The sequence below is a fragment of the Mixophyes fleayi genome, chromosome 7, assembly GCF_038048845.1.
Source record: "Mixophyes fleayi isolate aMixFle1 chromosome 7, aMixFle1.hap1, whole genome shotgun sequence".
NCBI lineage: Eukaryota > Metazoa > Chordata > Amphibia > Anura > Limnodynastidae > Mixophyes > Mixophyes fleayi.
This window is the reverse complement of record NC_134408.1, coordinates 105,285,965-105,313,944: the sequence shown is the minus strand read 5'-3', so window position 1 is coordinate 105,313,944 and position 27,980 is coordinate 105,285,965. Positions and strand designations below refer to the sequence as shown.

Below are 27,980 nucleotides of genomic sequence, written 5' to 3'. Positions count from 1 at the left end.
TCAAACTAAAATAAAGAGACAGGCATTACCATGCATTGTCACACTAGTATAAATGCACATACATACAACTTTCACCAACATTTCTTGTTCAAAATATTTGTTTTTATATCTAACACTACCATGAATTTAAAATCCCAAACAGCATATGTTTTACAAATGCAAATAAAAATTATTTTATTGAACCAAAAGCATTCTTTCCCATAACTTGAGTTTATTTACAGCAGAAACAAAAATATTAATTAGGGGCAAGCAACTTTGATACCCAAGCCAAAGCTTTTATATGGTGTGACCTCTTAGCCCTCACATCTCTGTTCTTTGTTTGAGTCTGTTTACATTGGACAGCTGTGTATTTCCCACAGCTAAAGCATCTTAAAACTCATTACAAAATTAGGTGTCTTAACAAGCAGTGACAACACTCTTACCTGTTCATAACTCAGTATGTATCTGATGTGCTGGAAACATTTTGTGAATCTAGATATAATGGACTTTAATATGCAATAACATAGGTTTTAATAATTCCTTAAACATCCCTCTACTCTAGCTTGCAATGTCCCAAACAAGGCCCTCTTCCCTTGTTTCCTCCTTCTTTCACTATCCATGCCACCAGCGTACCTATGTCCTGCACTTCCTCCCTGTGGGTCTCCTTGCTTCCCTGGTCTTCAAACCTCCATCAGTGTCTCTGGTCCTGTTTGCTGTGATCATGCTCATGGGCACTGGTTCACTTTGGTATGATTTGCTCCATGCTATGTGTCTTCACCTTTCTCTACTCCCCCTTTGTTCTACATAATCAATTTCTACTTGTTTTCATAAAGTTATATTGAGACGCTCTACCCAACTTTGTACCTTATTGATGTTTGTTCTGTCCCATGCCTCAATTTGTTGCTCTCTCTTTTTATGTTATGTTTTGTAATGTAATTTTAAATTAGTCATTTGTATGCAAAAGCGCAGCATGGGATTCTTTGACAACATTAGAATATTGATTATATAGCCTGATAACAAGTATCCAATATTAATGATTGTGGTTATACAGTTAGAAAAAGTAAAAAGAGTGTTTAAGAGTGTTTAAATACAAAGAAAGTTAAGAAATATCAGTTATTTCTTGATAAGAAAGTTCTTTAAAATAAACATATGCAATCAGTAGAATCAACACAATAGATTACCTGTGTCAACAAATTCTAAAACAACACAGTGCTTAGCTGTCATATACACATCACTTAAATAAGTTACAGAATCAGCACATTTAAAACATACAACCTTCATCCTTCTTACAGCCTTGGGGGAGAGGCTGTGCCTAATCTCCTGGGAAAAATGTGATACATTGGAGGCCGAATAATTTCCATGCCCTACAAAAGAAGATCGACTGTACTGGTTGCCATGTAACACAAAAACTCTTATTTTGTAAACAAAAGTTAACACATTTAGCGACTGCTTGGTCAAGATGTAATCAGGATTCCAATCTGCACACTCCCAATCAATACCTAATTTTCAAATAATAAACCAGTTACTGCTTTTTTGCTTTATAATAATTCAGATGGCCCATGAGAGTGTCATAGATTAAGGCCAGGTACACTTAGCCTCCACCTTGCTTGTTCTCTTACCTGTCTGCTATTGCCTATTAAATATTGCCTCTTGTCTGCTCTCCTTTTTCTGTCTGTCTGTCATTACCATCCTAGTTCTTTCTTCCTAGGTACCATGACCATGGGAAATTTTCTAAATTGTTTATTCCTATCTAATGGCACAAGAGCCTTCCTAAATCAGCATCTACTGACTTAGGGAGGGTTTTATTATTAGTGAGTTGCCTGTATTAATGCTCCCATGTTTTCAGTCCCAAGGAAAGAGGAAGAGGTGAGCCCAACTTTGCCCAAAAATAACATATTAAATATGTGTCACAGTAGGGTCTTCCTTGTGTAATTTGTGACTGCTTCTACCATATAGTTAAGTTATTAAACAATGGGTAGACTGGGGAAGTCTCTTGGTACAGGAAGTGACTATAACATAAATTTTTAAAGGTGCAATAAGGGAGTTGTCAAAGCAAGTAATGCAAGTAGCTTTTTACATGACTATTTGCATCTAACATGCCTATAATCCAGTTAAAACTTAATAAGGGTCTTTAATCCCTTTTCATATGGGCACAATTCCATTATGAATATGCATTTAAGTATAAACGAAAGTAGACACAAATGAGTCATTAAGGAGTAAGCCAAAAAAAACGAGTACATTTCATCCTGGACATACCATGTTACAATGCAATGGGTGCAAATTAGTTTTTTATTTTGCACATAAAGAAAATACTGGCTTTTTTTGTCATATCACACACAAGAACCTCATAGCTTTATTTTTACACTGAAATTTAAAGTTGATCTAGAACATGCCCTATCCCAACTATAAATCTGTCCCCACATTTTCAATTTACCATGGTTTTGCCAAGGTGCAAAGTTACTTTCTTTTTTTGCTTTGCTCTTCTTAATGACTCAGGCCCAAAGTGAGATTCAACTGCTTGCAATGCATCTGACTTATAAATAGGAATAGGAAAGGATTGTCAGGATCATTGGTGATACAAATATCACTTATTGTATCCTTAACAGGTTACACAACACTTTATATCAGTGAAGCACAAATCCATGCACAGAAGTTTCACGGAGGCCACAGAGATGCATAGGGTTTGTAAATGACATCCCACAAAAATCAAGTTTTCCCACAAATACTTGAAATAGATGTCAGCTTTTTCTGTTAGGGAAACCAATCCATACGACCTACAAGCAAAAAGCATTGTTGTAGCTACTGGGTTGAGACTCACCTCACTTAGAAGGGAAAGGTGAATACAATTTTCCTTTGTCTGAAGGCCCAGGTATTACTCCTTTACTTGAATAGGACCTTGCTTTCAATTATCTTAAATGAACAGTTCAATTTTTAGAGGGTAAATTATCTTTATCACTTCTTGTTATACTATCTAGCAGAAAATATGCCCATTAGTACCATTGTGTCATCTGCCTGACAGCAAGCATGAAAAGCTTTTGGCACTATCGAATACCAGCCCACTGACATAAGCAGATACCACAGTGATCGTGTCTGAAATGTATTTCAGTACTTTGTAAAAAGAGTTGTAATTCAGCAACAAAATATTGAATGTGCATCATAATATAAATAGTGATTCCAATAAAATAAACTAGACAATTGATTTTAAACATGCATTTATTTCTCTTTTTATATAGCAGCAGAAGGAAGTTGTTTTCCTGAATGGGATGGTTTGGTTTGCTGGCCAAGAGGAACACCAGGGAAAAACCTTGCCGTCACTTGTCCGCCATATGTGTATGACTTTAATCACAGAGGTATTACTTTCACGAACAGCAATTTATGTTCCATTACTATGTTTCTCATGTTGCTACATATAAAAAAAAAACTGTCTACTGACATCTAAACTCCCATATCCAAGATATTAAACAATATAATTTATTAACTATCTATATCCATTCAAATCAGTGTTCTGTCCCTGTATTATCTTATATAACTCTTTAAAAGAAATGTGCATCTAGAATAATGTTTGAAGTGAAGCTATATTTTAAAATTATATGTTTGCAGTGAGGGAATAGATCTCCATAAAAAGATGGCAATCCAAAAAGACCACAATTAGGTTACTTTTGAAATATATATTTTACTATATTGTACAATAACTTTTCATGCATTAAAATAGCTTCCTCTATTTTCCTGGTGGTAATGATTAGGCAGTGCTGCCATGTGTTGTAATTCCCATTTTACAGATAAGCCAAATTTATACAAAATGAAAAAAACTTCTCTTATGCATTGAACATCACAACAGTCTTATAATATCAAGCAATTTTGACAATAAATGTGAGTTTGACCTGTTATTGCAGCCCATATATATTCAATTGCTGTCTAAATTTGCAGGAGTTTAGGCCTCCTGTGGTGAGCAGCATTGAGCAAAGTCATTCTTAAGTAGATTTTTTTCAATAGGCAGAAGGAACCTGCAAAGGAGAGCCGCTTGATAACATGGGATGTGTTTATACTGTCAATTTGCTGAATCTGGACAGTGATGTCTAAAAATACATTAAAACATGATACAAAAATGCAATAACACCTAGATAATAAAATATGCAATTAACCCCTAGCCTGCCAGACTACTGCCTAGCTGTTCACCTCGTGTACTGGCCAGCATCAATTAAATGGATCACTGTCTTATGCTGGGAAGACTATCTGGACCCACCTGATGTAGTTTGGGGCTGTGGTTTGATAAAACAACTCCCCGGGATGAGGATTTTCCTGACTGAACATGGCGTATAAAGTCTGGGGTTAAATTTACATTCCCCCTGCCTGTATCAAGTAATATAAGAAATATTATGTGGCCAGGAAAATATCTAGTAGTCATTCTCTGTTGTAAAGTGAGTGTCCCTGGCTAGTGCTGGAAGGTAGGTAGGTGTTAACAGTGCTGGCCCACAGGCTAGCTGTCTTCTCTTGTGGAGGACAATACTATATAATAATGAATATACTAAAATTGTCAGGCAACAGGAGGAAAAGGCAAAACCTTTGAAATGCTTCAAATTGTATATTTTCTAATATAACCAAATATATTACCATTTACTGGCTTAATTATTTACCCATAACTAAAATGCTCAGATCCTGATATTAATGTAGCATTTTGCCTTAAAGTTTCAAACATTGTAGGAAAAAGTATTTTTACCATGTGCACAGGAATTGGAGTGAATCTTCATTATATCTCTTACCAGTGAAGAATTTCCTTTTTGATCAGGTGTGATCTCCCTGAACAGAGTTTATAATTCAGATATTAAAATATATGTCAAAAACTTTTCTTGATCAAAAATGTTATGAAAAGGGCGATAGGTTCAATACTATCCTGGCAATCAGGCTCAGAGCCAAAAAAACATCACAGGCCATCACCAACTTCAAAAGATAAAAAGATAACATTACCTATGACCCCAAAACATTTAATAAGCCTTTTAAAACATTCTTTGAGAAACTCTATAATTTGGACAAATTAATTCACAATTGCAGGACATACAATATTATCTGAAGTCCTGTAATCATCCTAAAATTAGCTTGACCATCTCCCTCAGATTAGACAAAGACATTTATGAAGAGAAAATAAAAAATACATCAAAAAACAGTCTCAAAACCAGTCAAAGGCTCGTGGTGCAAATGAATGCTCAATGATCTATTATAAGACCTTTGCTCCTAAGATGATCCCCTGGCTTGCTCGGCTCTTTCACCCAGAATCTAAAATTATTACAATCCCAAAACTGAACAAGGATCACACAGTGTGTTCTAACTACAAGCCCATTTGCCTCATGAACAAGGGCATTGAGTTGTTTTCTAAAATTCTATGCAATACGCTCAACGGAGTCCTGCCCACCATGATCAAAAGAGTCCTCTTTAAACTCTTGGTTGCCCCATGTGTGCAATGCACTTTATTTCTGAGCAACCGTGATACTTGGACTCCAACCAGAATAGAGCTGGAAACCAGTGTAAGATCACTTCCAGAGTCAATGGCTGCCTGGACAACCTTGTTATTCACCTGCAGAGTCACTTTACTTAAAATGGGTACACTGGCTACGGAATTCCGGGAACAGCAATTTCGAAAGACAGGCCCAGCTTGGGCAAGTGAACAGTTCATAGGTATTTGGGGTCTAGTGCACCTGGCTTTAACGTGACAAAGCACTCCACACTTGAATCATCTCCGGTGAGACACCCTTACAGCTGGACCTAGATTAGCAGCTGTGTTCCCTTTTAGGCCATTGTCTTTGGATTTGCCCACATGGACACTCTGATCCTTGGTGTTCATCAAACCCCACTAAGAAGATGTCAAGGCCACCGCTTGGTCACGTTTCTCAGTGTATCTAGAAGAAAGAAGCTTTTCCTCATGGAGTAATTGTTCAAGCTTTTCACTGTCTACAGCCAGATGAAGCCTCTCTGATTTGCCTTTACAGACTCTCTTAATGTTTGCACCTCTTGTTGAACCATGACAAGCTTTTGTTTTGAAACAGCAATTTTATGGTCTTTCTCTGCTGCTGTTTAAGAGCTTCTGCAGCTTTTTCTCTTCTCACAATTTCTGTAACAGATTTACCTCGTCTTGAAAAGATTCAAAATCCACAGTTTCCTGCTCTCTCTGCTGAAATCTCTCTGTAGAATTTTTAAGAGCATCTAGTGATTTTCCTTTTTCTTCTGTTAACACCTCTCTTTCACCTTCTCTTTCAAGGATTGAAAAAGCACATTTTCTTGCTCTCTCTGCTGCTTTAAAGTCAACACTTATTTTACAAGACATGTGTTTTCTGTAAACATATTCTCTAAGCAATCATACTCTTTCCTGGTCACATAAACTGGCACGGGTAACATCATGAGATTTTTCAACTTCATCTCTATGCTGGTTTTCCCATTTTTCCTGGTGGGACTCAATTTCAGACACACCTGTTTGTAAACTATCTTTCTGGCATATTTTAGTATTTCTCTTGCCTATTTTGACTGAAGTAAAGAAAAATTGTACCTGCAGCAATTACGCTGTTCTATTGCTACCTTCAAACATGAAACAAGATCTTTACATTTATCCAGCACTTTCCACAGACAATTAGTAAAACATCTGATGCTTTAGTATCCCACAGCAACTTCTCTGCACAGGTTGTCTATGGGCCACACCCAACTCACATCTCAGTGAATAAACATGGTGTGGCACTACAATGCCCAGCAACTTTTAAAATGTTTACTTTCATTGAAAAACCAAACAAAACTGGTACTGAACAGTTCACAGTAATATTGCTCATATATGTCTCTTCACAGACAAAATATTGGCTTTCTCAGCAATACAGCAATCTCCACTACAACTGACAGTTTTAATAGTTTGGTGTGTGATAGCAGTATTCAATACTCACCCCCATTGCTTCTGGTTGGTTGAGTGGACAGCTGTGCTTTGCCTGTCCTTGTGATCCCACTACTGACACCAGACACAGGCTAAAATGTACTTTTATTGTTCCATCACAATAAACAATATATACTTTGTCAGGATGACACAACTTCGCTGGCTAGACATAAACCTCCTGTCTAGACACCAGCCACTCTTTGGCATCTTTCACAATGCACAAATGCACAGTACTGTTTTTTATAGTTGAGACTTCTCCCAGAGCCTTAACTTGATGGACAGTCAAAACTTCCTCTTTGCCTTTAAATGGAGGTCTCCTCAAGTGCTCTGTAAATCCTCCAACAGATCCAGATTTTCGGGAACCTAGTCATGGCTCCAGTTCTCACTCCAAATTCAGATCTGAAAATGAGGTAAAATGTGAGTGGTCAAATGTGAGATCTCACTAGTTTTGGATCGATAACTTCTATGCCTAGCCTTTCCTCCTGTTCTCAGTTGTCATTTTAGAATTGATAGCATGTGGGTAGGATATTTACTGCAATTGTATGTTCATAAAGTGGCTTGTAGAGGGTTGGACAGAGTGAAGGAGGCAATGTATAATGAAATAGCTGGTATTTGACTGCACAAATCTTAACAGTTTAGTTACTTATCAGTCTGCTGGAAATGTATTGTGCTAAATTGGGTGTGAGGGAGTGAAAATCAATGGCTACTGGTAATAATAATACAATAGTAAGCTAATTAGGAGTTGGCAAAAAATATTCTTTTTGCTTTTGATTGATGTAGTTTTTTTTGTAATCGGTGTTTCTTTGTAGGTGTCCTGCTTGTTGGGGTTGTGGTAATCGTTTTTGATTACCACCGTGGCTGTCAGGGTGAGGACCTTAATAAACTATTAAATTGATAAATATGAATGTACAAAACATTTTGTCAGTCAGCCCAAGGGGGAACTAATTAGGTTAAGCGCAGGCCTTCTTACGGGAAACTCAGCTAACATATGCAGATCGTATTGTAAAAACAAGTAAACCAGTAGGTATAAATTAGGGAAGCCACATGCTAGGTTGCTGAGAACCTTTTATGCAAATACAAAATATAGAAAATATTAACTTCAAATTTTCTACTCTGAGAAATCATAGTGCCACTCTGTACTTAGGGGCAAAAACAAGGTTGGTGAAGTATTGAAAACAACTATACAGAAAAACCTCAGTAGTCATTTATCTTTAAGAATGATATTTGATATTGTTGTAATTCCATCATATTTGATATGTAAATGTATGGGCAACACGGTGGCTAAGTGGTTAGCACTTCTGCATTACAGCACTGAGGTCATGAGTTCAATTCCCGACCATGGCCTTATCTGTGAGGAGTTTGTATGTTCTCCCCCTGTAAGCCCCAATGGGTAAGGGACTGATGTACAGCGCTGCGGAATTAGTGGCGCTATATAAATAAATGATGATGATGATGATGTGCGGGAGGTTATGATGGTTTATTGAAAGGAAAGATATATGTCCAAGAAAATGTTTGGAATGTTCAAAACTTTTGGCTTATTTTAGGAATAATTATAATTGATACCCAGGGAACATTTCTTCCCCAACATTAGCATATACAATGCCCCTCTGAATGCCCCCGAGTGGAACCTGCTTAAATACTCTGTGTGTGAGTGAGAGAAGATTGTCACTTATTGGAATCCAATCTAATTGATGAAGTGTTCATTTAATTCTGCCTTGTTCCAGGCATACAGACCATGATACGTAAGTTTTGTTTTTATAACTCGATTGCATTTATTTTTTGTATGTCATTTATTATATGTTCATTTTTTGTTATGTCCAAATGGCCTATATCTTTGTATAGTAAAATCTAAATGGCATAGGTTTTGTCCTTGATACTCTAATGAATCCATTATTTTTTTATGAAGACTATTACTTTCCCATATTAGCCCTTTGAAATCTGATGTGTGAATTGTTAATTTGATTAACAAGCCTAATGTGAGTTAGCAGGTACATTTGTGTAACAGAGTTTTGATGTGTTAACCCTTTTATTGCTTGTGTGTGCATTGCTAACCTGTGTGTAACAAGGGACATAGTATGTACAACTTTGTAACAGTATTTTGGGACCCTATTGCCCTTATTCAATAGGCGGTGGCATATCATAGGTGTGTATGGGTGTGAGAACACTGTGTGGGGCCAATTCAGCAAATCTACAACCTGTGTAATAGGTGAGTGAAAGATTGAGTGCTGGGAGCTCAATTCTGACACTGATATCTTAACTATTTAGAGAACAAAAACAGGGTGTTATTTGACCCTAAGGGGGGTATTCAATTGTCCGCGGGATCGAGCGGGGAAAAACTAATACCGTTAATACGGTAATCTCTCGCTGGATTTCAGCTCGCAGCTCCCTGAGCTGCGAGCTGAAATCCAGCGAGTAAATTACCGTATTAACGTTTTTTCCGTGCAGGATTACCGTAATAACGGTAATCCTGTGCGGACCGCGGGATTTTCGGCAATTCCGCGGACAATTGAATATGCCCCTAAACACCACATCCAAAAAATAAAGCTATTTCTTTCTTGCTTCTAAAATCCAAATGTTTGACTGTGTCGGCAGTTGTGTGAGGGACAGTATCACTAACATATTTACTACTAAATGTCCAAAAAATAGGCTGCTCTTTGACTCTCAGCAGCACTCACCCAAAAGTAATACATTTCTTGCTTGTAAAATCCAAGTGTTTGACTGTGTTGGTAATAGTGTGAGGGGCAATATCACTAACATTCAAATGTCAGCGCTACCACCCCTCACACAATTGCCAACACATTTTTTTGGCAATGGGCTACTCAGACCTAAACAGCACCCTGCTTTTTGTCTTCTGAATAGTTCAGGTTATTTTACTTTGAGCAGCACATTCCAAAAAAACAATGCAAATATTTATTGCTTTTAAAATCCAAGTGTTTGACTGTGCTGGCAATTGTGCAAGGGGCAGTATCATTGATATCTATGCTACTAAGCATTCAAAAAACAAAACAGGGTGTTGTTTGAGTTTGAACAGCACACCACAAAAAAATGTTTTTAAAATCCAGGTATTTGTCTGTGATGGCAATTGTGTGAGAGGCAGTGCCACTGACATACTATTAAGCAGTCAAAAACATGGTGCTCTATGACTCTGAGTAGCACCCAAAAACAAAGAGTATGTTTATTAAAGAAACAAATTGTATACATTTGAAAGCTATTGTCGAGCAGTGTCTGAAGAATTGCAAGGTAATGGACTCTCCTTTCCCTATCTCATTGAGCGTGTTGTGGCAGCTACAAGTAGCTCCATCATCAAGTAGCTTTACTCTTGTCAATCATAAATCAATCTACAGATCAGGAGCATACAAACACTACTACAGGAAGTAGTAGTACTTTTTCAACCTCTACTAGTAGGAAAGGTAATGTGGGATGAAATTGTAAGAAAGAGCGCTTGAAATTCAAATACTGTTAGTCAATCTCAAAGGGAAAAGTTACTGATGAATGTGACATTTTGCTTAAAAAAGAAAATAACATTCCTACAGTGGCAAGAAAAGGCTCAGACCATGCACACTTTTTGCTAGTAGTGGTCCAGTTACAGATATTAGAATGCCCATTGCAAAAGATAGTACCCAACATGTTTATGCATCTTCAGCAACTTTCAGGCACCACCTTCTTACTCTGACATCTGTCATCTCCAAAACAGCCACATCAGTGCATGAAAAGAACACTGAGAATTCTTAACAAATTGGTCGCTCACAGAATCCTGAGGAGAGTCTACTGGTGTCCATGAGTGCTATGTGTGAGTGTGACATTTCAGATTATGGGGCATATTTAAAAAATCACGGTAGTGCACTATCATGTACTTACCGTGGAAATCAGGTCCCGATGTGCCCTCTGCAAATTTATTAAAGGTGCATATCATGGATATCTGCTGCTTTGCACTCCTGATTGTTTTTGCGAGCAGTCACCATTCAACAGTATGGTGATTGCTCTGGCCTCAATCTAACAAGTCGCGGAATTTTTTTTTTTACGGGAACTTGTCATGTTAATGTACGCCAGCTGCACATGCGCAATTGAAAGAAGAAGAGGAACGAAGATGACCAGTAGGAGATCCTGAGACAGTGCGTCCCGAAGAGGGGGGTAAGTATGATTTTTTCTCTCACAGAAACAGCAGTTTTTCGGAACTGATGTTTCTGTGACCCGTTTTTAATAAATTTGAGAAATAGTTCAATCCTTATCCATGCGATAAGGATTGATAACTATTTCTCATTTCTGCCGATGAATGAAAAATGTGCCCCTATGACACTATAATTTTAGAGCAGCCTCCTTTTAAATATTCTCAACCATTTGGAAATGTGTGGACGAGTAGTAATGATAATGATTTAGACATTGAAATTGAGAATGCTACTTTGGTAGTTGCTAATGTGCAACAGAGTGGAGGAGATACTTGTGGATCTGAAAATGATGAATTTGCTGTAGTTGAATAAAATAATGAGGATGATGAGGATTGTGTCTAAGTAAGGCAGCTATCAGTAGTACCACTTCTTGCCCAGGATAGGGGCATGGTCATTCCAGGGCATGGAAAAAAAATAAAAGCAAACACCTCTTGAGTGAAAATATTTTTAACCCAACACAGACAGCATTTGTCAAGGCATGTACAGCCATTGTGATGCTATCAGAGTTGTTGATCATCTGTGTACCTCCTCCCTGTTACTCTACATCATTTGCAGCGAGTTCATTCAAGTAATTTATCAAAAAAGTGAAAAATAATGTATAGTAGCAAGCAGTCCAGCAACAGCTAACAGGTGAATGAATCTACACCTCATGCAATCTTCACCATCAATACTTTCATCACCATCCTCCTCATTATTAGTACTTGGGGGTATCAAGCTGCAAGTTTCCAGCGGGTTTGAAAAGTGGAGATGTTGCCTATAGCAAGCAATCAGATTTTAGCTGTCAGTTTGTAGAATGTACTAAATAAATGATAACTAGAATCTGATTGGTTGCTATAAGCAAAAGCTACACTTTTCAAACCCACCAGAAATTCGCAGTTTGATACATTTACCCCTAGGTGTCTTGGAGCATCTAATTTTGAAATGCAAACTAACTCTATTAATGCAATCCATGATTCTCAAGAGGCATCTTTGCGTGTTAAGGCTGCTGCTCCTGGGGATGAAACTTCTATAAGGAAGAGTCCAAGAAGAATAATAGTTTTAAACACATTTGCCTGTAAGCAAGCATTTGGAAGATGAACCAAGTATAACAGCAAGCATCCTGTTCCACAGCAGAACAATAAAGTCATAAAAGCCATGTTAGCATTGAATGTGTATCCAATTCCTTCCATCAATGCATCAGGTTTTAGTAGATTAGTTGAGGACATGTGTCCACGCTACCAGATTCCATTTCTCCCAAACAGCAATTTCTCAGCTCTAACGGGAGGTAAAGCAAAAAGTTATTCAACCCTAGAAAATGCCATTGTACCGACTATTCACTTAACTATGGATTTGTGGACAAGAGCTACTGGTCAATAAAAAAGGTTATATGACCATGACAGCCCACTGGGTAGGTGTATCACCATCAACAGTGTCTGTAGCATCATCCTCATCCTTTCAGCATACTAATACTAACACACAATGCCAGGTCATTCACAGATAAGCTACTCTCTGTCTTCACTAAGAAAACGTGTCAATCTGTTGGGTAAAACTCAGGAATGTCATAGCAAACTCCTCCTTGCAGATACTGGAGCGATCATAGTGTCTGCAGTACGATTGGATGAATTTCACACTCACCTTGATCCACGCACACAATAAAACTTGGTACTTCAGATTTTTTTAGAAAATAAGGTCAGTGCAAGAGATACTGTGTGTGGCCCGTAATATTTTGTGGCATTTTCATCATTCAGTGACCGAATGTAGAACGTTGCAGCTGTTGAAACAAAGAAATATCATCTGCCATGCCAATTGAAGCAATAGGTAAAGAAACAGCAACAAGCCATCAAGACCTACATATCAAGCCATGAGATAGGGGAGACGAGACATATTACCTTATTCAAGAACACTGGAGAACCTTTTCCATTTTATACAAGCTAATTAAACCATTTGAAATTTTAATAAATGACCTGAGTTAAGTCACTGCCAGTCAAGTCATACTCCTATTCAAACTACTGGAAAAGCAGCTGGAGAAGTTGAATAAGAACATGAAAGTAAATGATCCTGCTAAGTATGTTGGCCATGTGAATCAAGTTCTTTATTTGCTTCACCAGGATCCAAGGGTTTGTAGCATCTTGAAATTGGATACTACATTTTGGTATCCATGTTTGATCCTAGGTGTAAGTCATATATTTAAGTCTTTATTTCCCACTGGCACAAATCTTCACAGTTGCAAACAGCTCCTTGTCAGCAAGCTATTGGCTTAAGTCGCACATGACACGGCTCCTAAAAATGCTACTGTCAGAAAAAACTTCCATTTTCTAGGAGTCACACTGAAGAGTCAGCAGAGCACATCAATTTGAAAGAAAATTTGAAATTCCCAAGTATATTGACACCTCTACAACATCTCAATTTGATACACCTTGTGTTAGTAGATGGAGGATTACTTTAATAATTATATATAAATTAGCATCTCAGACAGGACCTTTGAATTCTGGGAGTAAAAAAAAGGCAAGTTGGAGCCCCTTGTACAAACTAGGTATTGTGTACCCAACGTCCAATGTGTACTTGGAAAGAGTGTTTAGCACAACCGAGAACCGGCAGATGTATGTTTCAGTGCGATATGCATTTGCATTGCCGATTGACAGTGCAATGCACAGTCGTGTGATTCCTTCCTTCCACTATTATTTCATGTTCATAGTGTTCAGTTATCATAATTTCATACTAACCCTGCTCATTAACCCTTTGTATAATGCAGTATGTATGCTGTTTGTATAATATTGCCTGATGTAAAAAAGCATATATGATGATAGTGGAAGAATGGCTATGCTGCCATGTACTTTGTGATTATAATGGCTGTGTTGCCATATACTCTGTAAGGAAACGATTTTCATGTAGACAAACTGTACCTTGTTTCTCACACTAGGGGATGACTTACTATACTTGTTAAGCCTGGTCTCCTTATTACAACTTCATTATGATGGAAAATGTGTTGTAGTTAATGCCCAGTCAAAAGGGAAAAATGAATTTCATATATTCAGTTATGTTCCAAATGTCCCTTTATGGTACAAATGTACACAAAAATAAGAATTCAAATAATATTTTTTTAAAAGTCTCATTTTTTTATATAAATTTAAATAATACAAGAACAAGAGGAATGGCAGCTTGGGCAGTGGGGATTTATTCGTCAGCTTGAAAAAAAAAATTTAAAAAAAATTACAATCGCAATCCTATGACATTTTTAAAACAAATTTTAGCTCTATGGGTATAATTTCTTCATTTCCAAGCTTTGCAGAATTTAAAAGCGGTACAAAAAGTTAAACTCTTTGCAAAGGTTCATGTTATGCTGAACACAGTAGTAGACAGAGGACTACTACTTCTTGGAGGCACATGCAAATTGTTTTTTGTGGGGGGTAAATTGCTTGCGAACAAACCCTTTATTGGGTCCATGATGTCAGATACCTGTGGAATGGAAAACTTTGTCTAGGAAAAGTTCCATTTAGAAAATAAATGCTTTCTGAGAACTACACTTTTATGCGGCAAAACAAAATAATTATTAGACTACATTATAACATCAAGGACCTGGTGGAGGAGACCTGTGATGTGGAAGAGACACAGATGGGTGAGGAAGCAATGTGCAGCCTTCCAACATCCAAAATTTTTATAATAAAGTGTTCTGGTCAAATCAATTCCTAGAAAACACCACACATGAATTTAGCACAACACTATCCCATCTCTTTCCTACTTTCCAAAACTATAACACTACCCTGACCTGTCTCACTGACCTCATTGCACAATATGTTGCCAGTAACCCTCCTGCATCAATGCCGCATGTTTCTCCTCCTTCCCCTATGCCACATGTTACCACTCCTTCCCCTATGCCACATTTCACTTCTCCTACCCTTATGCCAAACTTCTCACCCTAGCCCCTATGCCCCAAGTTTTAATTATTATCTTTCCCAGGTTTACCCTCCTTATCCTCCCTATCCTCCACAGGTTTACCCTCCTTATTCTCCCAAAGATTACCTTTCAAGAATATGGTGTTGGAGATCTGGATCAGGCCCCTTGGGCTTAGCTGTCTTAGTAAGCGAAAAGTTGAAGCTGGGGGCCTTGAGGAAGTTCTTGCTTATTTGCGCCTTACCAGAAAGAGGGGCAGTGTTCTGTGGATACTGGTGGCCTGAGAGACAAAACTCAGTACTGGAGCTTGTACCAGAGAACTCAGGACTGGAATCTGCAACAGGTGCACTGACCTGGAGCCTTCTACAGGGACCCCAGAACTGGAATGAACTACAGGAGACTCAGAACTGGCACCTGTTGAAGCCTCAAACAGAAGACTAAGCACACAGTGAAGAGTGTGAGATGGATACAGATGGAGTATGCTGTGGACAGGACAAAAGGCACTTGGTATCGCTGGCAGTAGATGCAATAGTCTGTAACAGAGCACTTAGAAATGCAGGTTGGAGATACTGCAGTCAGGAACAGATCACTTGGAAATGCAGGAAAAAGATACTGTAGTCAGGAACAGAACACTTGGCAATGCTGGTAGAAGGTACTGCAGTCAGGAACGGAGAAACTTGGTAATGCTGTTAGAAGATACTGCCATCAAGAACAAAACCAAAACCAAAGCCAAAAGAGACCTTCACCTAAGGATGAGAGCTGTTCTGGCAAAGTGCAACCTTTAGTTCCTGGTTTAAGTAGGGTGCCCTGTGCACTGATAGTCTGGCTGAATCATGTGGTGGGAGTTGGTGGACACTGGTTTGTCAGTATGGATCATGGGATACAATCCAAGATGGCCACATCCATGAAGCAGAAAAGCAGACAGCGTTTGCTTACGGCTAGTGAGGCAGGACTCAGGAGTGCCATAGACACCCAGGAGGGGCATAGATGGCCATGAGGTGACAGTGCTGGACTAGGTAAGTAGGGCTAAGACCCCATTGTGTGACATTAACTTCATTATCCTCCACCAGTTTACCCCGTATACCCACTGCCATCTCCAGCTCCACTGCCCTCTGTTGCCCTGCTGCCCTCCTTTGATCCTCCAAACTCTATTGCCCCTCCACCCTCTGTTACCCCACCACTCTCTTCTACCCTACTGTCCTATCCAACTGAGGGGTTAAGGGAAAAAAAATGGGGAAAGAAAAGGCAAAATTTTAAAGGAAAATTAAAGGCACAAGGAGACAGGGTATAAAAGACAGCAAATGAGTTAGGGATAGATATTCAGAACAAATGCAAAGAAAAAACAACCAAACAATGTCGGAGATGGCTACTCAGCCTGATGCTTCTGCTTCACATGATTTGTGCAACAAAGGAGACCCAGCAAATACTGGGAAAGAATATATCGGCCTGAGTGGGCCCCTCCCCTGTGCATACTATTTGCTGGAGAGGTCAGCAGACTTAACCCCTAATCGCTAAGTGAATGACTCATGAACAAACACATGCGTTTAAATACGTTTGGTTTATGGGTTCAGTTATCATTCTACAAGTTCATCATACTGCATAAAGTGTTAATTTTTTGCAAAGGTGTTAGACCTACCATGTAGGACAACAGTGTATACCAATGTATTTAGGACAACAAAGTGTTACTTGTAAATAATGATAGCACATAATAGCCACGCATCACCAAGTGGCCTTGAACCTCTTGCTTTTGTTGCAATCTGCAGATTTTGTAGTATCCTTGTACATTATACAGTATAGACATACTTACAACAAACATATATCTATTAATGCTCATCCTCAAGTTTCTGTAAAATAGTCCAAAAAATATATAAAAGTAAGTATGACATGAAATTTAAGAAACATGACATTTAATGAGATTATTAAAAAAAAAAAAAAAAACAAAACCATTACAAATATATGGTACTACATAGGCATAACTAGTAGATGGAACAAACAACATTTTTGAAAGCTTTTAAAGCACTCAACCACAATGCTCATGTATGTAAACATGTAGGAACTATACAACATGCACATCACACTTAAAAATATAAAAGCATTGGTAATGTTCATACTCATATATTAAAAATGTATGACAATAATTTGAAAAGCAGAACCTATGTCAACATTTGCACAGGTATTCAGTGCTTGTAAAATATAAAAGACTGACCCTACCTTTTTTGCATATAACAACCCTATAATCCTAGCAATCACTACTATAAACAATCCTTTGGTTGTGTAACCAGCTGAGTGTTTGCAGGTGTCCAGGTATGCAGGTGAATAGTCAATTCTCCCATTAGATGATGAGGTTGTGAATACTCTGGTCATCACTATCATCTCTAAGCTAGACATGACACCAAGCAGGATTAAAGAGAAAAGGTACCACTGCACTAGGTAATCGCTTTTGCAAAATCCAGATAATTTAACAATTATTAATTACAAATATCATGTTGCTACTGGATGGTGCACTCACACACAAAAATTCTAGTATCAAAAGAAAGAGAAAGAAAGAGGAAATGTGCTTGTGGAGGCACTCTGCGATCTGCTTATTAATAAAATATCCAATTCTTTATTAGTTATACTTTAAAATGAAAATATAGTCCCTCCAATTGTAATAGCGAAATGTAAAAACCAACAAAGTGAAACAAATGTGAATTAAAATAGCAAAAATGATTTGCTATGCCCCGCTACTTTATATATTTCAAATATTATTGTATCAATTGATCATGCTGTCCAATCTCTATTATTTTGCTTCACTCCTTACTGATACTGACTTTGTCAGATAGAAATTCATATACTTGGTGGGATGATCGTTCTGTTATTAGTATCACTCAGACTGATTACTGCAGTTCATGGTTACTTTACATTGGTGAATAGTAATCCTACATATAGGCTTGATAAAATTACTTATTGGCAGTGGGTCTATGATTACTATGGTCTAATTATACCTTGACCATGTAATAATGTATAATTGCTTAATATAACAGTTGTAGGACACCTAATGTAATATTGATAATTACTGCTGTGTCTCAGTCCTTCCGTTAATACGATCTCACACACACATATGCTGTAATATCTAGCTGATTAAAGATAAAGCGTTATCTACAAGTATCTAATAGTGTAGTGTTTGGCTGCTACACAGTTAATCCTCTGTTTTAATTATTCACATATGTATGCTGTGATCTCCAGCTACGTGAGGATTCTCTTATGAGACACCTAGTAAAGTGTTGATAACTGCTGCCAGACCTCAATCGTATACTGTCACGATCTCACATACCCACTATATATACAGCCTGTTAAAGGTTTGAACGCTATCTATAATCTCTATCGAATTAATTATTAGCAAGGAGTGAAGACGATCAGTAGCGAGGCGGACGCCAACGCGCGTTTCACTGCTCGCTTTTTCAAGGACTGGGTAGACTTCCCTAGCCTAGGAAGGCATCCGTGGGTGGACAGCCAGAGTGAAGTGGGTAGAATTGGGCTAGAAAACCCGGTATCTTCACACACCATCATCACCATGCCACCACAAGCTGAGAATACATGGCGCCCCACCCCACACCTTCGTTAACCGTGATCTGTCAGCCTGTAAGGAAGTGGGGTGAAGAAGTGCACATCGGCATATACCGTCCCACTTCAAGCACTGAGAGGGATGACATGTTTTATTAAACTGTCATGTATTTGTACCACTGCTCTGTCACTATTTTTAGCCAGCCAGCTTGCTGTAGCTTTTGGCCAACCAGAACATGACGTGTATATATATATACCCAAAACACGAGGGGGTATATATATATCCTTGCAAACATAAATATTCTCTTCAGGAACCCAAGTCCTAGATTCAATTCAGGGCAGAAGAAACAATCAATATGTACAATTACACCCATTTGCCGTAGACATTCACAAATTTCATGAACAACAAAAAATCTTGTGCTTATGACATGTTTTTTTCTTGTATTATTTCTGCTTGTCTTATGTTAATGGGCCTTTTTTGAAAGTGCTTTCTGATCTCTTTCTTTAAAACACTTAATTTTAGCTAACTGTTTAATCTCACCCTGCTGCCCCTTCATCAGAACTGTACACATCTTGAGTTGCATACTGGTATATGCATATATATGCTATTTGTATGTGAGTTTGATTTGAGCCTTTTCTTTTAGTTATATGCATCCAATTCAGCATCAGACCTTATTTTGCAGCTAAAATATTAAGTTGTCCTTACTGAGGTGTTAACATGGAAAGCATAGCGTGATATAACAATATAAATTGGTTTTACTTGGCCTTCAGTTAAATTCTAAATGGAACTTGACAAAGTCCATGCCTGATACTCAAAGTTAAATAAATGATCTTATTTATCTCAAATTGCTTTGTTTATTAAATGAGAAACTACCTGTTTCAACAATATGAGCTGGTAAAAACAAATCACACCAGTTGCTATATACTTTAATTGATTCAACTCTTAATCTGTGAAGTTTTGTGCATACTAGTCTATCTGGATACTTAATGCAGGTAATATCTGCAATGTTTACATTCGTCTTTACAAATTACAAGTGCCTGTTTTTGTTTTTTAAAATAAGGTTAATTAGAATTGCACAACATTATGAGATGCCTGTAAATTCAGTTTAATTCAAAGTGCAATTGCATTTGCAAAAAAAGTTTTGTCCATCATCCATATGATTTGGTTTAATGAATTAAAAGATTACAAATCTGCAAGAGTATCTAATATTAAAATAAATCTCATATACTTTACAAACTAATGGGCAACAGAATCTAACATATTAGAAAATAACTTGAATGTCATACCTGGTACTTTTTAGTGCCAAGTTGTAGGCACTTAATTTAACAGAAGACATTTAACACAAAGGGCTAGATTTACTAAACTGCGGGTTTGAAAAAGTGGAGATGTTGCCTGTAGCAACCAATCAGATTCTAGCTGTCATTTTGCAGAATGTACTAAATAAATGATAGCTAGAATCTGATTGGTTGCTATAGGCAACATCTCCACTTTTTCAAACCCGCAGTTTAGTAAATATACCCCAAGATGTTTCACAAAGAACTACTTCTGTGCATTTTGTTTCTTTCACTTTCATATGATCACTGACTGATTTTGTGTACAATGTTCAGATGTTCTGGCACATCATTTAGTAATTACTATACAATAAAAATGTTTTTTCCAAATCCACATTCCCTACATTAATTCTGCTTAAAAGAAATACTGAACAGTGTTTTGTACCATGTGAACCAGCAAATATCTGTACAAAATCCTGAGCTATCAGATCATTACACATATATCTATTTCTAACAACTATGTAAAATAGTTCAAATAGCAGTTGAAGCTATTACATTTGTGATGGGGCACGGGTCATTTGGCGTTTAGTGCTGAAAATCTTGTTTGTCTTAATACAGCACTAATGGTCTGCTTAGTAGTAATATAGCAGACTTTCTAAATTCATTTTTGTGAGACAAGTAGGGCACTGAGGACAAGGAAAGACAAATTATGTGGGATGGCAAGACTCAGGAGAAAACAGATAAAAGATAAGGGGTTACAGGCAAGGATGACATAAATGAGATAAAGGGATAGTCAAGTGTGTAGCAAGCAAGGGACTGGGATAGAATTGAGGCAAGAACTGACATGAGATGAAGGGTTAGATTTCAAGGTGCCCCATAAACAGGTAAGCACATTAAATTATTTATGATTTTGTAGGGCTATGTTTGTGTGTATGTAGTGAGTGCTATTAAGCGGAATAAAGGTGCGCAACTCTTACAGTACTCAGATTTTGGACTGGAGCTCAGAGCCTTTAGAATTTTCACATTAAAAAGGAGCAATCTGTGGATAAAACATGGCAAGCTAAGGATTGTATTAATTTATAATGTCAGTGAAAAAAAATATTTGGCAAAACAGAGAAGATTTTAGGGATTATAACTCTTCTAGTCAGATATATAAGGAATTAATTTATTAATAAAACACCTACTCTCAATTTTGCAATGAATTTATTATGCATACAATATAGTATATTTTAATATAATAATATTTTTGTATGCATCTTTTCCAGGTATGGTCTATAGAAGATGCAATGTCAATGGAACATGGGACTTTGTGGAAAACTCCAACCGATCATTTTCAAACTATTCAGAATGTATTCGCTTCATGGAGTCTGAACTGAGCCACAGCAAAGTAAGAACTTCAATTTATAGTTTGCATGATATAAACCATAGAAATGTAACTCTATTACTTAAGAATATTAGTGTCTCAAGCATAGCAATTGCTAAAATACACTCAAATATTTTCTGTTGACGCCTAATGCTTGGGAATTTGTATGTTCAACACCATTTTTGCTATTCCTTTGTACAATATCGGTGTCATTATCACAAAAAATTAAATTTGCCAATAAGGTTCATAAGTACAAATGCACAGAACAAGTTCTATTTTGTGAAGTCATGTAACTAACTGAACTACATGAACTACTAAAACTTTTTTCAAAAGCAGGTAAGATGAATTTTCAGACCAAGATTGTGGTGCCTGTGGGTGAAATGTTTGAAATTTCCCATGGGGAGCAGTTGGGCATAATTGGGAGTGTCTTTCTAAGTGCACCTATGTACCTAGTTTTACAAAGCAGTAGGAAGACAAGATTTTGTTTTGCAGGACAGATTTATTTGCATAAGCTAGTGAGAATTGAGTACACATTTTGGTGGATGTTCCTTATTTAACAGCTGGGCATAGAGCCTTTTTCTTCCTGCAGAAAAAATTTCCATGTCCAGATAGTGAAAAGAACTGGAAACCATGGGCCTGATTCATTAAGGAACGCATCTGGTGATTTGTGCATATAACGCGCACAATTGCCAGAACCGCACCATACGCCACAGAACACAGCTACGTCTGATTCATATTCAAGTGCAAATGACACCAACATCAGTCTATGATTTTGGGGAGGTAATAGGGTGAGAAAAGGGAAGATGCAAGTAGACAATGTTCAGTAAAGATGTACCCCTGCACATAAGTCCTATTCAAACTCTGGCGCTCGCAGAAGTACACTGTATTACAGACATAAGTCTTGTCTAACTCACCGATGATAATGATGATTGAACACAGCAGTCACAATTGTGTCATCTAAAGGGAATTTGAACTAATCTCCTGTATACAGCTGCACACCTCTCATTGTACATACTGTATAAGGCCCATGGAGAGAGATTGCTATGGTGCCATTTCGTCAGAAACTTTTTATGCCGAGAGAGTTTGTCTTTGAAGAAACAAAATATTAAAACAGGATCATTCACTGAAAGAGGTATGTGATTTATTTTTTTTACAAGCATAGCATACTAATGCTAATGTTTGAAATTGTATTTGTTCTAAAACGTGTGTTCATACATTTATACCATAGTAATTTCCCAGATTACCAATCCTTTTCTGTTTTAAAATGTTCTGTACTTGTGTAATTTTTTACACAGTTGCATACATTTCTATTGCGCATGTTGGTTTTTTGAAAGCTTTTAAAAGTCTTTCCTATGTCTGCATAAATATATGCCTATGTAGTACCATATTTTTTTTTTATGTCATTAATGTTTTAATATTAAAAAATGTCATTACCAAACTCATGGAGTGGGTGCTGCGGCAAGAATTTCCCAAGCTATCTTCAGCTTTGTGCTGAAGGCTGTGCTAGTCCCGTATAGATAGCATTTCCATTCTATCAATATCCAGGCTATATGTGATGCCTCTCTCGAAACTTGAGACCCGGTTGCTAAATGGCTGGGGAGCAGCCATGACTCTTTTGCCTTTAGGCGATCAGGGAGGTAACACAGCTGGCCACAGAGGCATGGAGGTGCAAGGTCACATGGTGACTCGTGGCTATTAGTCACTATTTTATATCACATCATTATTTACATGTAACCATTTGTTGTCCTAAATACATTGGTATACACTGTAGTCATAATTGGTAGGTCTACCACCGTCGCAAAATATTAACACTCTTTGCAGTATGGTGTGCTTGTCAAATCAATTGTCAAATATTGTACCATTGCAATAGCACCATATCATGTTAAAATATTTCTATAATTGTATATTTTGTTACTCATTACTAATATTTTTTTTTCTTTCTTGTTACGCTTTATAGGAGACAATGCATACCCCTTCTGCCCTTGGCTCTTCACTCCTATGTTAAATCTACACATGGAGCAAGAATTTGCATATAATTCAGTGCATCCGACCACCAGATAGGTTAAAGAGTGGGCTTTGACTTTTTAATGGCCAGAATCTGCTACCTTTACCAGACTGGTGGCACTCTTATGTATGCACCGAATACGGTATGTAATATAATTGCACTGTGTGTGGTATTGCATAACATCGCAATCGGGAGTGGAGTTCCATGGGTGTAAGGTTGCTGGCCACGAGGTGGATAATGTCAACCTTTTGATTCGCAAGACTATTCTGTCTACAAAGATTATATGATTTACTCCTACAATTCATGTAAGTACCATGTGGCATGTGTTCAAATGTAATGTTTTAAGTAAATTGAGAAAAACTAAATTAAACTTTTTATTTTGGAAAGCAAACCCATTGGACACATGTCCAAATAAAAAATTCCATTGTTATTCATTTAATTTTGGGCCCGCTTGCACCTTTGTGCAACATTTGTTGAAGATTTGGCCTTGCCCTGGATTCTGGTTTCGTGTGACATGGAGGGCAACATTGGTGAAGAAGCAGAGGGCGGTCGGCCAGCAGAGGGAGGTGGGTGCAAAGATGTGGGTGGAACCTGAGAAGTGGTTTGGGCAAAAGAAGTTGTTTGGGCCAAAGAGGAGGGTGGGGCCAAAGAGGTTTTTTGGGCAAAAGAGGTGGATTGGGCCAAAGCAGTGTCTAGAGCAAATGAGGTGTTTTGGCCCATAGAGGTGAGTTGGGCCAAAGAGGTAAGTTGAGCCAAAGAGGTAGGTGGGTCAGCAAAGGGTGGTGGGTCCAAATATGCAGGTGGGTCCAAAGATGTGGGTGGGACCGAAGAGGTGGTTTTGGCAAAATAAATGGTGTTGACCAAAGAGGAGAGTGGGGCCAAAGAATATTTGAGGGCAAAAGAGGTGGTTTGGGACAAAGAGGTGGTTTGGGCCAAATAAATTGGATGTGCAAAAGAGGTGGTTTGAGACAAAGATGTGGGTTGGGTCAATGAGGTGGGTTGGACTAAAGAGGTGGGTTGGGCCAAATAGGGGTGGGGCAAAAGAGGTGTATTTGGGCAAAAGAGGTTGGTCTGGTCAAAAGAGGTGTGCTTGGGCTGGAGAGGGCAGGCTGGCAGCATGGTAAAATTGGTTTGGAAAGTGAGGGTCAATTTGTGGATGATGAGAAGGATAATTTGGGGACAATATGGATATTTTGTTTCAGTGTCTTGTGTGGAGAAATTTTGCAGCTCGACAGGAGTGAGGAAATGTGCTATTGTGGAACGAGGGAAACCATATCATTGGGCAGGAGGGTTGTTGTTGAAGTATTTCACAAAAAGGTTGATGAGATGGTTCAGGGAAGTGTTATTGTTGGTGAATGTGTAAAGGGTAGAAAGTTTGCCTCACAGCACTGTGGTCATGAGTTCAATTCCTGACCACGCCTTATCTGTGTGAAGTTTGTATGTTATTCCCGTGTTTGCGTGGGTTTCCTCTGGGTGCTCTGGTTTCCTCCCACAATCCAAAAACATGCTAGAAGGTTAATTGGCTGCTATCAAATTGATCCTAGTCTGTCTGTGTGTGTGTTAGGGAATTTATACTGTAAGGTCTTTTGGGGCAGGGACTGATGTGAGTGCATTATCTACAGCGCTGCAGAATTAGTGGCTCTATATAAATAAATGATGATGATGATGATGGCATAAATTAAGGGAGACTACAAATCCGCACATAGGCCACCCATGCACTTACATTTCAACATATTTCTCCTCTGGAATCCTCCATTGACATAATTAGAGTACCATATATTCCCATGATAACAGTAATGAGTTTGGAGTTCCAATACCAATTAATCTCTGAGAATAACCCGTTGATATTATATGTAAGTTCTCCCATGGATGCTTCAAACTTCCAGTTAAGTTTCTCATCTCGATAGGTGGTCACATATCAAAATCCTAGTTTCCATAAACAGCAAAGCAAGTTTTTTTACCGGTAATTTGTAGTTGTTTATACCCTCCAGAGTGATTTGAAAAAAGCTGTCTTGAGTGAGCAGCTGCAAACCCTGCCGCCTGTATAATATTCAATTGCTCACTTGTTCAACCACACTGTGTGTGTCTCCTTAACTTTTGTCTGTCCGGAAACAAATTGAATTGAGTAATTAGTTCCACGTTGTTGGTTCCTATCCTTGCAGGGATGCAGTCAGGAGCTGGTGTCCTGTGAGAGGTTTGCCATCGCGTTTCATCCTGAGGCACCAGGACTTTCTCAAAGCTACTCACAGGTCCTACGAATACTGCTATATGGAGACTTGAGGTGGCAGGTGTGATCATTAATCAATTAACCATTTAAAGCCCACCTTACTTTATATCCACATTTTCAATACAATTCTTATAGTGGATTATTCTAATATATTAACACAAGCTTAATATATTAGAATACGTTATGAGAATGTTTGAAAGTCTCATTCACTTGCAAATATGCGTTCCACTACGTTCTCCCATGCCGATCCGCAGGTACTGAATGCAGATTGATGAACAATTTGTTTCGACCCACAGCTTGTTACATCACAAATAGGACAAGAACCGGGTCTACATGGCCATCCGCAGGTGTCTGTAGTTACAGTATAACTGCTGACTTACCGTTGTGGAGCTGCAGAGGCAGTGCAGAAAATTTAGGAGGAGGCAGCTGCAACTTCTTGCAGATATGAGGGTTGAGTTTGCTAGGCGTAAGTTCTCTGTTAATCATAATTGTTTATTTTTAAGCAATAGGGCATGTAATAACCTTCATTGAACAAAGTTCAAGGCCTGCTACGTAATAGTGATGTTTTAGTATGTGATTAATATAAACCTCCCAGGTCAAGTCCATATGAAAGTGGTGTAGAGGTGTGTTTACTTGGCCAATGATAGTCATTGTGCGGTATTTTTTATTTCATGGTGCAACCTATCAGGATCTGGATGTCTCTATGTATGTATGAGTCAGAGAAAACATTTATAAATAAACTAATGTGTCATATTTATTCCAACAGAACACTTTAGCATCCTCAGCTACCTACACCTCTGGCAAAGACACCGTGGTTCCAGAGAGGAGCAGGAAGAGAAGTGCATTGAGGATACTGAGCCTAAACATCAGACACATGTGGCGGAGAAGTATGAGCTTGAACATCTGGTCCATAAGGAGGAGAGGGGTCAGGAGGAGCAGCAAATAGACTTGTTCCCTCTAGCATTTTACCCATACCCTGAAGGTTCGGATTTGGAAGCAGCTGCAGAAAAATGTATGCATCTTTATGTAATAATGAAGTACAATTTTTGATCTTTCTTTTGACATTATTAAAGTTTAGTCCTCAGAAAGTTTTTATTTCTCAAATGAGATTCACTCTGGCTACTACTGTTTTTAGCATAACATGAACCTTTGCAGAGAGTTTAAGTTCTGAACTCTGCTGAGCTTGGAATATGTGTGAATGAAGTACAATCATAGAGTTAAGATATGTTTTATCAATGTAGTAAGAGTGCATATAATATAAATTTCTTTTTTTTTCTTGCAGCTGACGAAGAGTTCCCCAACTTGGCCCGTATCCCAGCCCCAGTTGTCATCACCTCTTCCCCAGTTTCCATTCCCCCATTCCCAGTATCCCACAATGCGGCTCCAATCCCCCAGTCCTAGGTTTTGACCCAAAAAATAATAAAACTCCAAAAAATAATTAGAAACTATTTTGACAAAAAAATAAGCAAAAAAAGTAAAATGTCTCCAAAAATAATATTATTGAAAATATAAATATTTAGTTTAGAAAAAATAAGTGTGTGTTTGATTTATTTAAAGAAAGTGTGTACTAAGGTACATTGATTCCATACTGAAGGGACATTTTGTACATAAAGGAATATCTGAAGTACATTTGTATCTTTTGACAGGGTATTAACTACAACATATTTTCAAGCAAAATGAAGTGTGTGATGCAGGTAGCAGGGATTAAAAGTATTTTTAACTCATCCACTATTAGTGTGATAAATGAGATACAGTTTGTATGGGTGATAATTAGAGATGCTCACTGACCCCTGTGAAGTGGTTTTGGTTTTGGATCTGAATTAGCTTTGTGTTTTGGTTTTGGCAAAACCACCCTCGTGTGTTTTGGTTTTCGATATGTATTTTTTTTAGAAAAATTGCTAAAATATGCTAAAATCACATAATTTTGCTCTTTTTTTTATCCTACATTATTATTAACCGAACTAACACTAATTTAAAGTAATTTGCAGTCAATTTTGACCACCTCACAGGTCACAATATTATTTTCATACATTTTTAAACAATGATTGAAGCAGTTCTTGCCAGTGTTAAGAAAAAGGCCAAGGCCATAAGACCAAAAATCCACCTCTTATGTGTGCAATTATTTTTACACAAATCCTGACAACAGTTGTCTAGCCATTTGTAGCGTTTTTAAAGCCACACTCAGTAGAGATAGGGACTTTAACCATCTAGGATCGTCATCCATGTTATGGTATTTGAAGCGAGTTCATGGAAAGCTGTTTGGAAAATCAGAAACTTAAAAAAATAACAACAGCAGTCCAGCATCATCTACTTTCCTTCTCTCACCTAGATCCCAGCACCTGCAATCTACACCCTCAACACCTTCCTCATCAATATCCTCACAAGTGATGGGAGTTAGTGCTGCATCCAAGTTGCTAAGGCTAGATGACTCCTCCACTAACCATGATTCCTCTGAAGAATTATTGAGCTTTAGTCCCGCTGCTGCTGCTGGGGGTGGATCTTCAACCCAGAAGAAGGTTACTAGTAGTTTACAACAAATGACTGTTAAACAATCCTTTGCTAAAGGAAGAAACTAAGAAAGCTGTCACCCAGATAGGATCACAGACGCCATGGGGACTATGCTAGTATTAGATTAGACAATATCCACTATT

The 27,980-nt window shown here is 37.9% G+C and overlaps 1 protein-coding gene across 1 annotated transcript in view; it reads left to right on the top strand.

Moving 5' to 3' along the window:
• Positions 1–27,980, top strand: part of PTH2R (parathyroid hormone 2 receptor) — a 288,624-nt gene that overhangs the window by 74,515 nt on the left and 186,129 nt on the right. Inside the window, exons 3-4 of the mRNA XM_075178631.1 lie at positions 3,213–3,329; positions 21,000–21,121. Coding sequence (XP_075034732.1) covers positions 3,213–3,329; positions 21,000–21,121 — 239 coding nt within the window. The remainder of the gene's footprint in view (positions 1–3,212; positions 3,330–20,999; positions 21,122–27,980) is intronic.